At 40.8% G+C, this 14,718-nt stretch overlaps 1 protein-coding gene across 1 annotated transcript in view; it reads right to left on the bottom strand.

The window, feature by feature from the left end:
* Nucleotides 1-14,126, bottom strand: part of itga9 (integrin, alpha 9) — a 50,291-nt gene extending 36,165 nt beyond the window's left edge. The window contains exons 1-13 of the mRNA XM_039784109.1: nt 13,673-14,126; nt 13,245-13,372; nt 11,684-11,790; nt 9,416-9,539; nt 8,258-8,325; nt 4,695-4,824; nt 4,516-4,601; nt 4,363-4,425; nt 3,766-3,903; nt 3,220-3,325; nt 1,168-1,262; nt 465-555; nt 85-130 (exon numbers count right to left, since the gene is read on the bottom strand). Coding sequence (XP_039640043.1) covers nt 85-130; nt 465-555; nt 1,168-1,262; nt 3,220-3,325; nt 3,766-3,903; nt 4,363-4,425; nt 4,516-4,601; nt 4,695-4,824; nt 8,258-8,325; nt 9,416-9,539; nt 11,684-11,790; nt 13,245-13,372; nt 13,673-13,863 — 1,373 coding nt within the window. The 5' untranslated portion in view covers nt 13,864-14,126. The remainder of the gene's footprint in view (nt 1-84; nt 131-464; nt 556-1,167; nt 1,263-3,219; nt 3,326-3,765; nt 3,904-4,362; nt 4,426-4,515; nt 4,602-4,694; nt 4,825-8,257; nt 8,326-9,415; nt 9,540-11,683; nt 11,791-13,244; nt 13,373-13,672) is intronic.
* Nucleotides 14,127-14,718: the final 592 nt, after the last annotated feature.

The raw sequence follows: 14,718 nt of genomic DNA, 5'->3' as shown, positions 1-14,718 counted from the left end.
CAACCACATCGACATTGGACATAAACACGACTCAGAAGTAGAAAGAAATAGTGCAGTGTCACAGAGAACGATCCGGTTACTTACCTCAACAGCACCACACTATCTGACATGAAAGCTCCAATAGTGACATCTGCAACAAAAACATACACATTATTGATTTATTGATGAAGAGGGCATGAAATGAATGCAACATCTGCTGACAGCACTCATCACACCTGCAAATCCAAAACAATGCACAGAGGTCTTTAACTGTCATGCTGGTTAGGTCTAAATGTCAGCTATGGAATGCAGTAAACAAGATGCCTCGATCACGAGTCTTTGCACTGTTGTGCATGAGAATGAGAGTCAAAAACCGAGGAGGGCGAAAAACTAAATATCTCATAATCTCATCCATTCCTATTTGATTTTTTTCATTTTATGTTCCTGGTGTGGTTAAGCCTTCATTTAGTTTGGTATGACCATACCTGCGTATCCATTGCCATCCATGTCCACATTGCCTGAGATTGACTGGCCAAACATCTGCAGACCAGGGTTTATACTGCGCCCGGACAGTTTCTGTAACAAATGATACCAGCCTTCAAATAACACATGTGAGCCAACAAGGAAAAAAAGAGCACATTGTATGATTTGTTTTTGCTCTGCGTTTGTTTTTTCATAGCTGAAGTTTTTGTACGGATTAAATAAACAAAATAAATTGTCTTCATAAGTGAGCTTTGGAGATGCTGGTAGGTGGATTATTTTTTAGCTTTGGACAGAGACTAGCTGTTTCACCCATTCTTTATGCTAAAATAAGATAAGCTAAGTTAGTCACCTCCAGGTTCTAAATCTTTTTATCTTATAATAATAATCTTAAATACTTTGTAGTAACTAATAAAAAAGATCCCATGAAGAACTGCTTGCTCCTCATTCAGAGCCACGCGGGTCTTCCGTGTATTCCTGAGGCTACATAACATTCACATCACATTAGTCAGCTACTTCAACAGCTCGATACACAGGGTGAACACATGGGTTTCATCAAAATGTAGCATTCATTGGTGAAGCTACAGACAGAAGCTACAACTAGAGAAGAGGAAAAAGAAAATCACATTAAGATATTCTTTTGCTTATGTTAAAAAAATTAAACGACATAATATTGGCATTTTCTGTGACACTAGGAAGAGTTCTTACCATGGAGTATTTGCTGATGATTCCTGTGGCATCCCCATGGTAGATATAAACGGCTCCTCCATATTCATCCTCTTTTGGTGCTCCTATGGCTACATCTGAAGAGGCAAATAGAGGACAAAAAGCATTTCTGTGAAAAGTTGGCATTTTAATGAATGAGTATGTAGTGTGTTTGTGAATGTGCACAAAGCTTTCATTAATCCTGGGAAACAAGCTGTTACAGTAAGAGTCTTAATAGACAATTAAGTGTTGTTAGTAACCATAAAAACTTCTGCGACCTCTGAGAGAATGGAAACAAGACTATAAAGTGCTGGCAAGAGCACTGAAACAATGTCTCCTTATGCCATTTCCACAGAAGGTCCATATATAAACTTTCTTTTTATAAACCAAAACACTTCCATGCCATGTGGTGCAGCATACCAAAGCAGAAATGGTAAACGAATGGCACTTTCTTTTAGTAAATATCGCACAATAATAAACTCATTATGCAGAGGTAGAATTAAACAAGTCATTTGTTCTTAGTGAAACCAAATGTGTTCTGGTTTCTACAGTGGTTCTTTCAAATTAAATAGTAGCACTTTGGTTGTAAATAATAGAATGTCAGTCAGTGCAAGTCTGGCTCTTTCGACACTCTGAGAGTGACGAGTTACAAGATGAGTTATGCTTCCCAGCTGCCATCTTTCTCCGCACACACACACACACACACACACACACACACACACACACACACACACACACACACACACACACACACACACACACACACACACACACACACACACACACACACACACACACACACACACACACACACACACACACACACTTTGTGCCAGGCTGCAAGCTTCGAGGCGTATCTCACACGGAGATGAAACCGGGCAGCAGCTCCCAGCCTCGAGTGTGAGACGGACGCCAAGTTGAGCCCTCAAAGCCAAGCCAATGCAAGTGCCAGGAAAACAGACAGCGTAAATGCATGTCTGTGTGTCTGGATGACTCTGTGCACACGAGGGTGAGAGAGGGCAATATTTTCTAAAGATCCCCTTCGCCGCAGGGTAATCCAAACAAAATGTCTGTGAAAATGACGGGTTTTGTTGCACCTACTGGGAATCTCAACCAGCCAACATTTGCATATCGGCGACTGTGGGAAACATAAACTGTGTGACTTTATTATTTACCAGATGACAGAGGAAATAGCTTTGTTGCATGACTACAGGACAATGTCACCCTAATATAAATTAATGGTATTGAAAAGTGGTTGCCATTGCCTTGATATAGATTCATAAACCACTGGAGGAGCCTTACAAGACTTATACAAAAAAACCGACCCCGTCTGAGTTCTGACCTCTCACCAGTGTTACAAACGGTTTACATGCCCAGAGATGGTTTAGTGGTTAAAGGGCAATACCAGTAGTTTTGAATTTAAAGACATCCTTTTTGGTGCATTCAAGGACTCTCTGGCATCTGAGACACAAGAGGAAATTAATTTGACCTTTGTTTTGTATTGCAGCTGATTAATAAGAAGCACTTTTAAGTACTCTTAAGGTATCACTACACAACAATAATTAACTGACAAGCCGGTTTTAAGTTGCAGCAAGTTTCACGACATTTTCACAATAAATTTAGAACAGTGTTTGCCTGCAAGATCGTAAAAATGGTCAACACAACTTTACAATACTAAATAATGTTGTTAAAACTCCAGTGTGGTCCTGTATATCAGCAGTTCCTAAACTTTTTGACCCCTTAATGGAAATGAATGCCTTATTGTGACCTATTGTAACAGGTTTCAGATGTCTATTAAACTTCTCAGGTTGTGTTACTGAATTACTGATTACAGCTCAAAGAGGTTAGGTTTTTATTATCAATCTTTTTGATAATAACATTTTTTATTATCACCTCCGACCCCTCAGATTTATGTTGTGACCCACTGAAGGAATCCATGTGATACAGTCAAAAAGTTAGTGGACACTGAGTGTGAGAGTGTTAACATATAAAAATGTGTATATTAAAAATCAAGAAGGCAGTTTCTAAAGTGTTATTACAATACTTTGTACTGACCTTGATATCCATCGTCATCTATGTCTCCGATTGCGGCAATGCATTCTCCAAAGTGTGCATTGAAAGCATTGTCACCAGTCAAAACACCTCCCTCCTCCATCACCCCCTGACAATAGAAGCAGGCAAGATACCAGTTTATATCGTGAGCTGGCAGAAGAATACAGAAAGGTCCTACAGTATATTGCTGCAGTGAAATTATTGCAGCTCTCAGATAAAAATTATTTGGCCACAGCTGCAGTTAGTTGGCTTTTATCCAAACAATTTAACAACCAAACAGACAGTCAACTTCCCCGCAATAACTCTTACAAATGTACAAACGTACAAACAGAAGCTCTAGTCTCGGCCAGTTAAATAACTTCTCACAATTCTCCACTGTTTTATTCTGCTATCATGATAACAAACAGAAAGAAATCAAACATGGGCAGAGCTAAAAAAAATCGACACTGCAGACAATAATAGCAGTATAGGAACATCCGAAGACAGTGTGCGGACATAAATCTGCAAGTTATGTTCTCATGTTCCCACTGACCCGGGGATCCCACTCACATTGCCCTTGCTGAGGTACACAGACACCTGGCCCTCATCCCGGAGCTGGCTGTGCATGGGTGCCCCCACCAGCAGGTCCGACAAGCCATCCTGGTTCAGATCAACTGCACACAATGAGGAGCCAAAGTAAGAGCCCATCTGGAACCAAGCCGAGCCACAGAGCAATGGGTCAGATCACAGACACTTCTTCTTCAGTTCATACCATTGACATGCTTTCACGCTCTGACTGGATTTACTTCCCTTTTAATATCTATACCAACATGAAAGGAATATTTACACAACTTAAGTCTTTATTTACTCGGAATGGAAAGCATTAGCTACCTCCCTGGCTTTGGTTTCTGGCAGCTGTGTTCTTTCTTTAAATCGCCTATGCTGTCTAAACACTTAAGGCAGAGGTAAACAGTGCAGTTCTGACAACAAAGCAATCAGAGTAGCGTGTCTGCAACTCATTGCAAGAATCAACTATATGTATATGTATATATATATATATATATATATATCAATAGCCTCAATTCAATATATATGTGCATTGTAATGATTAAAAACAGGACTGTCAGAGACCTCTGGAAGAATATAAGACCACATCCAAGTTCATACCATTTTCCCTGAGGCCTGAAAACTCTTCACCAAAGACACACCATCGATTTTGAAAATGTAAACCTGTGCGAGAGAAAAAGCATCAGTGTAGCAAGCAACACAAGAGGACTTCAACTAAACAGCTGTAAATAAGACAAAAGAAGAAGTCCCTACTTTTCCACTGCCGCTGTGCTGAGGCGCCCCTGCAGCTATGTCTATCACATTAGGAGAGGAGAAGTGTCCAGCAGTCACAGCATAGCCTGAAGACACAGACAATAATCAGTTACACCGCATTTCTTTCTCATATATTCTTTTAATATTCAACACAATCATCCTCATTGACAGGCTCTCACCAAGGTAGCTGTATCTGTGTGAGTCGACGTCTTCTTTGTTCAGGTTGTAGAAAGAGTCAGAAGTCAGGTTGTACACCTTGATCGTCCCAGTCCAGTAGTATGACCCCGGTGCCCCCATCACCACCAGCTCCTGAAAATGAAAAGGAAAAAAAACACATTCATTCAGAGGACTGTGATTCACCTTTTATCTGCACTGTTATGGCCTGCTGAAGAAAAGGAAAGAAAAAAGAAAAACACTGCTGGGTGAACGTCTGGTTAACCAGTGGCCACAGACTGGTTTGTGCTATCTGCTCTTAACCACACAGCCAGATGGCATGCAAGCTGAAACTGCCTCCTTTGATGTGACCAGGAATTCAGAGCCCAAGCAACGTTGACAGCTGTAAAATGAGTTGTTCACTGCTTTTTGTTGTGATGCTCCACAGCTATTAAAGGGACCAGAGCACGACAATTAAGATGCTCTGTTTCGGCTGCACTAAAAGTGTTGCATCATTGCTCAGAGTCTTGATTTTCACTACTGATTCACTACTGACACTATGTCATGTGTCTCAGAGGGTGTGTAGTCACCCCTGAGGACTTAAACAAACTGAACAACACAGTAAATTCCCTACTCAGCAGTATCTATCCACTAGGCTGTGATGTCAAACATCTGGGCGCATCTGGTTCAGACAAGGATAAGGTTTAACAGTTGGACATCTTTTCTTTGAATTCCTCACATTCTTTCAAGGCAGGGTGATTGTTCAAATGTTTTAACAGATCGACACTGACATCCTCAGTCTGTGAAAGAAGTGGGTCTCTTTGGATTTAAAACAGTAGGTTCATTATTGAATTCATTATTTTCTTTCCTTATGCCGACTGTCTTCTCTCTAGTGTTATTTACAGCTTTGTGCGGACTAAACAATCTTACATACACAAACATTTGACGTGGATCCGCTTTCAAGCTCCTCACCTGCGCAGTTCTTTTCATCTTATATATTGTATTTTTTTACTCTGGGGGACATAATAAACAATAATGATCTAATACCAAAAATGCACTGCTGTATGAATAACAGCAGTGAACAACATTTTCTAAGGCTCTTGAAACACAAGTCAAAGAATCTGTAGTGAAATGTTCAACAGGTTAGCAGGCAGATCATGTGAAATGATCCCATTTTAGGATCTTTGAACAGAAAAACATTTTTAACAGCAAAGCCATGAATGCTACTAATCGTCATGTTCTTTATCGCTTAATCACTTGATCTACTAAATGTCAGAAAACTGAAAAAAATGTCCATCACAGTTTCCCACAGTCCAAGGGGACATCTCCAAATGTCTTGTTTTGTCTGACCAACAGTCCAAACCCCAAATATATATTCAGTTTACAAGGATATAAAACAGAGAAAAGTTTCCAACTTGAATAATTAATCGATGTTTAAAACTATCAATTTTCTGTTGATTGATCGATTAGTTGTTTGCAGCTCCAGTAGAGTTGCTTGAGATCAGCAACAGGCTAACTAGAAAGCTAAAATAATGTTATTTAGCATAGAGAAAATAAAGAAATACTAAAATTTCTCACCAGTGAGAATAGTTACACCCTGAGGACACAGCTGGGCACAGAGGACACATATTTAAGTCACTTACAGTCCACTGTACTTTACTGTATGTCCCAAATTGAGCGTAACTGTAATTCAAGACTTGAAAAGGACCTTTGCAGAACATTCTGCTCACGGGCAACATCAGGAAAGAATTATATTGCTAATGTATAAAAAACAAAATGTCTAAACTGGTCCAATTTACATTTTCACATTTCAATGCATTCCTCATTTGCACATTTTCTCCTGTCTAACTATATTTTTGCTCAAATGCATTCATATGTTAAATGTATTTGTTCATCCCCTCACCACTTCTGCTCACTGCACCAACTTCACCTTTCTAGACTGCTTACAGACTAAGTGTGTGGGAGACACAAAACGGTATTGTGGAACCAAGGATGATGTCAAGTGTTAATTTTCTTAAACGTTTTATCTTGTGGAAGTGCGGCTAGTGCAGCCTTCGGTATCTTCCTATGGAAACATAAGGTAACAGTTATCAGCCGCTGCTCTGATACAAATACTTTTGTATATCTGACTGCAGAATTGTTCACACCATTTGGCATCTTGAACAACAGTCCCATATATAATGTCTCTGCTAACCAGAGAGTAAAGTCAACAAAGAGTGAGGAAGAAAAGGTTTGATGAAACTTGAGGCATTTGATAACGGAAATCATACACACACATCACATCAAGTGAGAAAATGAGTCGCCTGACAAGAAAAAAGTGTAAATGCATTTAAAGCCCTTCTCTATCTTACTGGATAAATCACTTTTCAATTTGCCTCTCATTCACCCATTCACACACAAACACACACACACACACACACACACACACACACACACACACACACACACACACACACACACACACACTGATAGCAGCAGATGGTGATTTGGAGGCCCCAGGCAAAGACCAATGTGAGGCCCTTCTCCATTTTGCTTAATGCAATCATAGCTAATGAACAAAAGCTATTTTGGAGGCAGCTCTTTTCAGTTAACAAAGCCACAGAACTAAAGGATAGCCCCAAATGAGAATTCTAACTAAAAATTTTAAATGATTTCACAACAACACACAAGCAATTAAATGCTGCTGGTTGGGAAGCTAAGAATGATGGGGAGCAGACAGGAAGGTGAAAGATAAAAAGGTTAAAAGCCAACAGACCCTAAGTTGCTTTTAACAGTATAGATGTAAAATGTATACTTCACTACTGAGGGCCTCATAAATGCAGAAGTCAATGAAACCAGTCTTTGATGTTTACTCCATATTCATATTTTAGTGAAACTACAATTGTACTAACCAGAGTTGAGTGTGTTCAACCTTAAATGTACCACTGCAAAACAAAGACTCCGATACAGTCAGAAAATGAAATAAAAGTCCTTTTGTTTCATAAACCTGTAGCTACATGGATTTCAATGGATTCATCCAAACAGCAGAGAGGGGATTTTCATAGATCATAGATTCTCTTTGCAAGCTTTGAAATTGCCTCTGGTGAAGAGGTGATGTGTGAAAACAAGTGTAAAATAAGCATGCTGTAGGCTATATGAGCAGCTTCTCCAGCAGGTTGAGCAGGACTCCCTGCCTCCCCCGCCTGGGTCTGGGCCTACTACCACCTGGGTGTGTGACAGCTGTGAAAAAAAAAAAAAGGAGGCGCCGGTATCAAAGCGCCAACCTTGTGAATAATGGACTACCTGCTCTACCTCCTCAGACACCGCCAAGAAAAAGAGACAGTAAGGAATATAACTAATGCATTCTTATCATGTTACATACACTAATATTCTATTAGTATTATGTAACATGATAAGAATGTAAATTGTTACAGAATTACATTTGAAGATCTGTTTCAACTGCTCACTCAAACAGTGAATGGATTGATGAAGCTCCATGAGTGTCCAGACAACAGAGTTTGGATGACAACAAACAACTATATCTATGTTAGACTAACAGAAAGAGAGAGCATTACATGGATTAAGAAGATGAACAAGCACTGTTACTGACCTCCGTAAAAACTCCCGCTATCCCGGCTTGGCACGAGCCGTGCTCTTCCCCATACTTTTGCTTATAGTCTGTAAGAAAAAACAAACCACAAATTATTTCACTGTGTGCTTGAGCCAGCGTTTACTGGAGTTTTTCCTGCATTCCATATGGAGCTAGTCAAAGTCCCAGTCCCATCCACAAGGAGTCTGGGGCCACAAAGCAGACTGGGGTGCAACACCACATTCAACAAGAAGACCTCTTACTTGGAGAGGGGGACACAGTGCTCTCAGGTTACAAAAATACTGAGCTTGGATTGGCACAAAATGCACTGTAAATACGGTCCCATGCAAAGTCTGTCTGGCTTCTCCACAACTGTTGGCAACGTGTTACGGAAGGAAGTGAAATCCTGACCTGGGAGCACAATTAAGGTATAAAACAGGCTTTGATAAATAGCTCTGAGTCACATATCAAAATATATGAAGAACACATTTGCATGAGTCAGCTTCAAATCTTACACAGTACATTAGTTTTTAAATGGAACTTGATTTTTAGTGTTGTAGAGGAAAACAACCCGCAGCACAAATGGATTTGATTTAGTACAATCATAACAAAATCAATGCAATGCAAAAAGGTGCGCAGGGAATTCAAACTCTCCACTTCCATTATCTTATATCTTTGGCTTAACAAACCCTTCAATAGTAGGCCCTTGCCAAAGTACTTGTGTTGGACTGAGGACGAGAGATCGTACTTCAAGGCTCTCCTGCTACTAGTCTTCAGTGCCAGGACACCAATCAGAGGCCAGAAGCAGATGATGGTGCTGGCTACAGAGATCACGTGCCACGATAAAATGTAACCACAAAAGAGGATAAACAGTCCAATTTCTTCTTTTTTTCTTATGAAATAAATATTCAGGCTTTTAAAAATCCAAGTGAGAAGAAAGATTACACATTAACTGCTCACAACTCATGTCCACAGTGAGGCCATAACCTGGGTCTTTGCTTGATTTTAAGGGGTTACGAGGCAAAAGGGTTGGGAGACACTGGACTAAACCAATAACATTTCTCACCCCCAGCAATGCGTTTGATCTTTTCAGTCTAGTGTCTATGTCGGCCTAATGTGAGAGGTTAATGTGGGTTAAAATGAAGACAAATCTGCATTCGATTTGTGCCTCTACTGTACCTTCATAACAAGGGATGAGCGGCTTTGTCCTGCCCTGAAGAGTGGGAGGAATGATGGAGCAGTATCCATGTGGAAGGATATGCTCGGAGTCGTAGTACACGTTTTTCCAGCGGTGAGCACAGGCCTGTGAGAGAAAAGCAGGAACGGAAAACAAATTCAGACACATGTTCATGCTGTAAACACCAACACTCCAGACTGCAGGCAGGCGTTCCTCGACCACGCTGATGGTTTAAGCTCTTTCCTCGCTGGGCTGGAGTCAGTGCGTCTCTGCGGCTGTCAAATGATCGTCAATAAGAGGGGGAATTAAAGCCCATCATCCATAACCCCGACCATAACAGCCACGGTTTGTGGTGTGAATATCTCAGCTGCAGCATGAGATATGTGTTTCCTAAGCAGCATTTATTGTGTTTTAAGTTTTAATTTCAAAAGAGCTCCTCCGGGCCTTACAGGCAGCTGGAGAAGCCAAAGGTTCAGACAGCGGATCAAAAGACAGAGAACAAACTCCTACTTTATTATGCTGCTGCTGAAATAGGGTACATTTCTGAAAACTGACAGCGAGTAATTCTCAAAACAATATTTTGACGCTGTGTTCTACAAAATAAAACATTCCACAGATCGATAGACAAACAGGATAATATAGACTCGAATTCAAACTCTGCATGAATCAGGCCACATAAATGTGTAGATGTGGTAATAATGTAGTACCCTGGGGGGCTGGGGGAGATGGTGGTGGGGCTCATGTGGCTCTGGGGACAGATCTGGACGCCTCTGTCCAGACAAAGTTAACTTCATTTCCCCTTGCACTGCTTTACTCCCCCACACACGCACGCATGCACGCACGCACACACGCATGCACGCACACAGCCAATCTAAATGAATAAGAGCTGGGCAGATTGTGGGCGCACACAGAGCATCAGATGACTGGACTTGGAAGCAAGGTACTATGTTGAGAAACACTTGTGTTTCAAAGGATGGCTTGGACAACAGTAGTAGCAATACCAGCATGAACTCTCCCTCTTGAGTAGAAGCAGATTTTAAAAGAAAAAAGATCAATCAGCTGACATAAACACAGCAAACTCTTGCAGCAGCTGACAAGTTATTTTGAAGGAGCAAAGAAGGCTTTTATGGTTGGAGTCTGTGTTGTTGTCATGTTCCTGTTCAGTTAAAGGGCTCACTGGTCACAAACAAGGCCTTCACTGAAAGCGCAGATGAAATCACCACCAAACACATCTGCCAAACAGCCATTTCCCTTCTGTTGCACTGAAACTTAAATCCATTCAGATTAGATACAAAAAAGAGAGGCACAGCAACACATGGCTCTGGAAATTGGAACTGGAAATTATTCTAGACTATTGTCTAGAGTATGCAGATAAAAACTTGTTGTTATACAACGCTATAACGTCAAGAACTCTTCAAAGTTTGGGTCATGATTTGAAAATCATGCCAATACATTCCACTGAGGTATAAATAATGGACCAAAGACAAACATATTGAAAGGAATGGTGTTTTAAAATGCCAGCATATGACAGTTATTTGGACGTCTGTATAAGTAGGAATTCTTGTGATTTGTTTGACTCCCATAAGAGGTCAACCAGCGACAGGTATTCCACCACACACCTGTTGTGTTGAGTGTGTCAAGAGCTGCCCGGTCCACCGGTCGCCTTCAAACTGTCCTGCAAGGCTCCTGGTTTCCTCGCTAGCCACCGCAGGAGACGGGGGTTAACGTTTAATGAAAGGCTGCATTTGGACGGGACCACCGCAGAGTGGCTGAAGCCTAAACAAACTCTGCCAGCTGCCCTCTGATCTCTGTGCAAATACCCAGCCAAGCACCTTTGGGATTAGCACCAGTTAGTCTTCTGTTTTTTTTTTTATCCATTTCTCACTTTTTATAAACAGCAATCTACTTTGGACAAACCCTGTTCCACTGACTCTTCCAGCTCCAAACACGAGGTAGATGTTTCACAGTATTATGTAACCACGCAGCAGTTTCCAAATCTGTCTGACTTTTAGTTGTTACTCTGTATAGCTTTGAATATGCAAAACAAGTTCAGTATTTAGAGTCAAATGCTTGTGAGCAAGTAACACAGAATGGGAGGAAAGGCCTTTTTACTAAAGGAGAGTTGTAATGTTCAGACCAGCTGTGTTTTAACAGTGTGGTAAGACATTAGTAACAATGATGTCGGTATAATCTGGTATTTTTTAACGAGTGTACATGTTTCGCATTAAACAATTTGGTGAAGGGACTGTGGCATTATTCCCTGAACTCACCAGTATTTTGCCGTTGGCTCTGTCCTGGCGGGCCAGACTGACCCCCATCCACTCATCATCCCTGTCTCCTTGGCAAGTCTTCCCACACGACTCTCTCGGCTTGTTTCCTGAAAGACAATGAGAGCAGTTTGCAAATGTTGAGTCATCAGGACGGAGGATGTCTTGGAGCAAGTCACTTGTTACTTATCAGCAACTGACAGCTATTTGAGTTCTGGTTTTTAGTCTTTATTTCTTCTTCTGGATGTTAACACAGTTTACAGTTTGAAAAGCTATATTTTGAGGTTGATAACTATATTGATATTTGACTGTAAGTCTGATGACAATATATTGCCTGATATTTCATTATTTACATAAACACATTACAGCAAATGTGTTTTTATGAGGATCTATTTAGGGCTGAAAATAATTATTTTAATAATTGAGTAATCTGTCCATTATTTTCTCAATTAATCAAATAATTGTTTGGTTATTAAAACAGTAGGAAACAAGGACAAATGCCCATCACAATTTCCTTGAGCCCAAAGAAATGTCATAAAATGTCAAACGTCCACATATAAAAATCAAAAATAACTTACTGTACGATTTACTGATGTGTGTCTTATACTGCGTTGTAATGCTATTAACAGTACTGACTTTGAACCCTGGACCAGTTTATGAAGACCATACATCTTCATAAACTGTTAAGAACATACATCCAGTGAACCTTAAATTAACATACATGTGCATAGTCAGGAGAATAAAGCCAATGGTAAATAAAAGACAATGGCACTTCTAAATTTCTGTCCAACTCTACTAAATTATAAATAAATATAGATTACTAGTTTCCTTAGTTGGCCCCATTACCAAAGTTGTATTCTCTTTCTCCCAGCAGACAATTGATTCAGCACAATGGCATGTAGCTGTGAGTGTTTCTCTGTGTCAGTGTGCTGTGCGCTCCCAGAGGCCCGTCAGAGTTCAGCTCCTCTGGTCCATGTGGCTCACTAAGCACCAAGCAGCACACGCTCACTGATAATGTATGTTTTTTTTGGTGACACATTGACTGAGCACAGGGTTAATATTAAAGCCATGCCTGCTGCACCGGCTTTTTTGACCACAAGAACAGAGCAGAGGCTGGGGGGGCTCAACTTTTTGGCTCACATGCTTGGAAAATATTAGCAGAAGTATAAATCACACTTATCAAAAATATTTATGGACCTCTGCACACAGAACCCTCTTGTCTTTTGCATGTCTCCATATAACAGGTAAAAAAAAACACTGTCGCACTGTAAAGAGCAGTATAAGGCTGCATTATTCTGATAAAACAAAACAGATGCTTGGGGGAGTTTAGGCAAGCGCTGTGGAGATATCTGGCAATGCAAGACTAGGCAAAGAGTGGACAAGGAAAAGCTGCAGGAAAGCCCAGTGTGTGTGTGGACTGCAGATAGTAAACTTTTCTGTGAGATGAATGTTAATTTCTGAACTGTTCAAGTTGTGTGTGGGTGCATGTGTTGCCCTGAGGCTGCAGTTAGCGTGTATGTCATTATATGCTCTTATATTTATGCTGCAGGCAGTGGTGACTGACCTCTTCCCAGATCCATCTCCGTGCAGCGGCGCTCTGGGTTGCTGTGAACTCGACACTTATATACAGCTCCAGGAGAGTGCACAGAGCTGCTGTAGGTAGAGTTTGCCTTTGGAGCACCCACTATTACCCTGCAGACACGAGGAGATGGGAGATGATGGGACAAACACTTTACACTATCTTTAATCTGTGCTACTGAAACTTTTAAATGAAAAAAGAAAATCTTTTGCCAGCAGAAAAAGTTACAGTAAAAACAGAAATGGCTATTTTTTTTTATGAGGAATAATAAGCATTATTGTTTTGTATTCATTGGGTGTGGATGCAGCCTAAGCTCTAGAGACACTCTCAACATTTGCTTGAAAAGTACAAATTCATTGCATCATTGACAAAAAATAAGAGCAGTTTCAGGAACACTAAAACATGGGACTCACCAGCGTGTGTTGTCATGATAATGCTCCAGAACAGAATAGCCAAAAAAACTAGAATTTGGTCCGCGGAACACCAAAGGATGTTCTAAGTCTATATTGTAAGAATAAGCCACTGAAATAGAGAGATAGACATAAAAAACATGTTGTACTCCCGTTTTGTGTCTGCGAAGAGGAGCCATCCCTTTGCGCACCATGCGTAATAACGCGGTTAAAGTGTCCAAAAAGAAGAAGAAGAAGAAAGGGGAAAAAACAAAAAGGAGGAATTGTCAGCTCTTCAGTGTTCAAACTGTAACAACACTATCTTTCAGTTATTTTTTTCCTGGTCTGGCGCAGCATGAACGCTGTGATGGCATAAGGAAAAGCTTGAGGAGGGAAGTTAACGGTCCGGTAAATAACGGTGCGTCAGCTTCTCTCCATTCTGTGTCAGGAAAGTTGTTGCTCGCAGGCTCCCTGTCGTGGAGATAAATGCGGTCACTAACGTCAAGTTAACACGAGGTAGCCATTATAAGACCGGAAATACGAAAATGTTTACTCAAAATTAAAACACCCCTGCTGGTTGAAGTCCTGTTACAAGTGTTGAAGGTCAGCAAGTTTTAATGTGAAAGGTACAAACCGGAACGAGTGTTTTCTTTCTGCAACACTGACGCTGGTAACGCGGTCACGGAGAGACGCGTATGGTCTTGAGGCGCAAAGCATCACATTTCACCCGTGGGCTTTGGGGGCTCCATTCACCTAAACTGCGAGATTAGGGGCGCACTGCTGCCATCTAACGTTTTTCAGTCACAATGAACAGTGTAATATCCTCATCAATATTAGTCAACTTACATTTAGCTCTAACACACATAAATACCCCACCAGACATGCCACCAGAGGTCTTTTCAAAGTTCCTAGAGCCCGAACACAATCAATGCAACATACAGTATTGTATCGAGGGATGGCTGCATGGAACTCACTTCCAGCACAGATTGCAGAAGCGCACAATAAATCAAGCTTTAAAAAAACTAGTAAAGCAACATCTAAGGGCCCTAAGACGGTAACCATATTTTGTA

Source organism: Perca fluviatilis, chromosome 19 (assembly GCF_010015445.1).
Source record: "Perca fluviatilis chromosome 19, GENO_Pfluv_1.0, whole genome shotgun sequence".
NCBI lineage: Eukaryota > Metazoa > Chordata > Actinopteri > Perciformes > Percidae > Perca > Perca fluviatilis.
The sequence above is the reverse complement of the archived record's forward strand: the minus strand, read 5'-3'. Positions and strand labels throughout refer to the sequence as shown.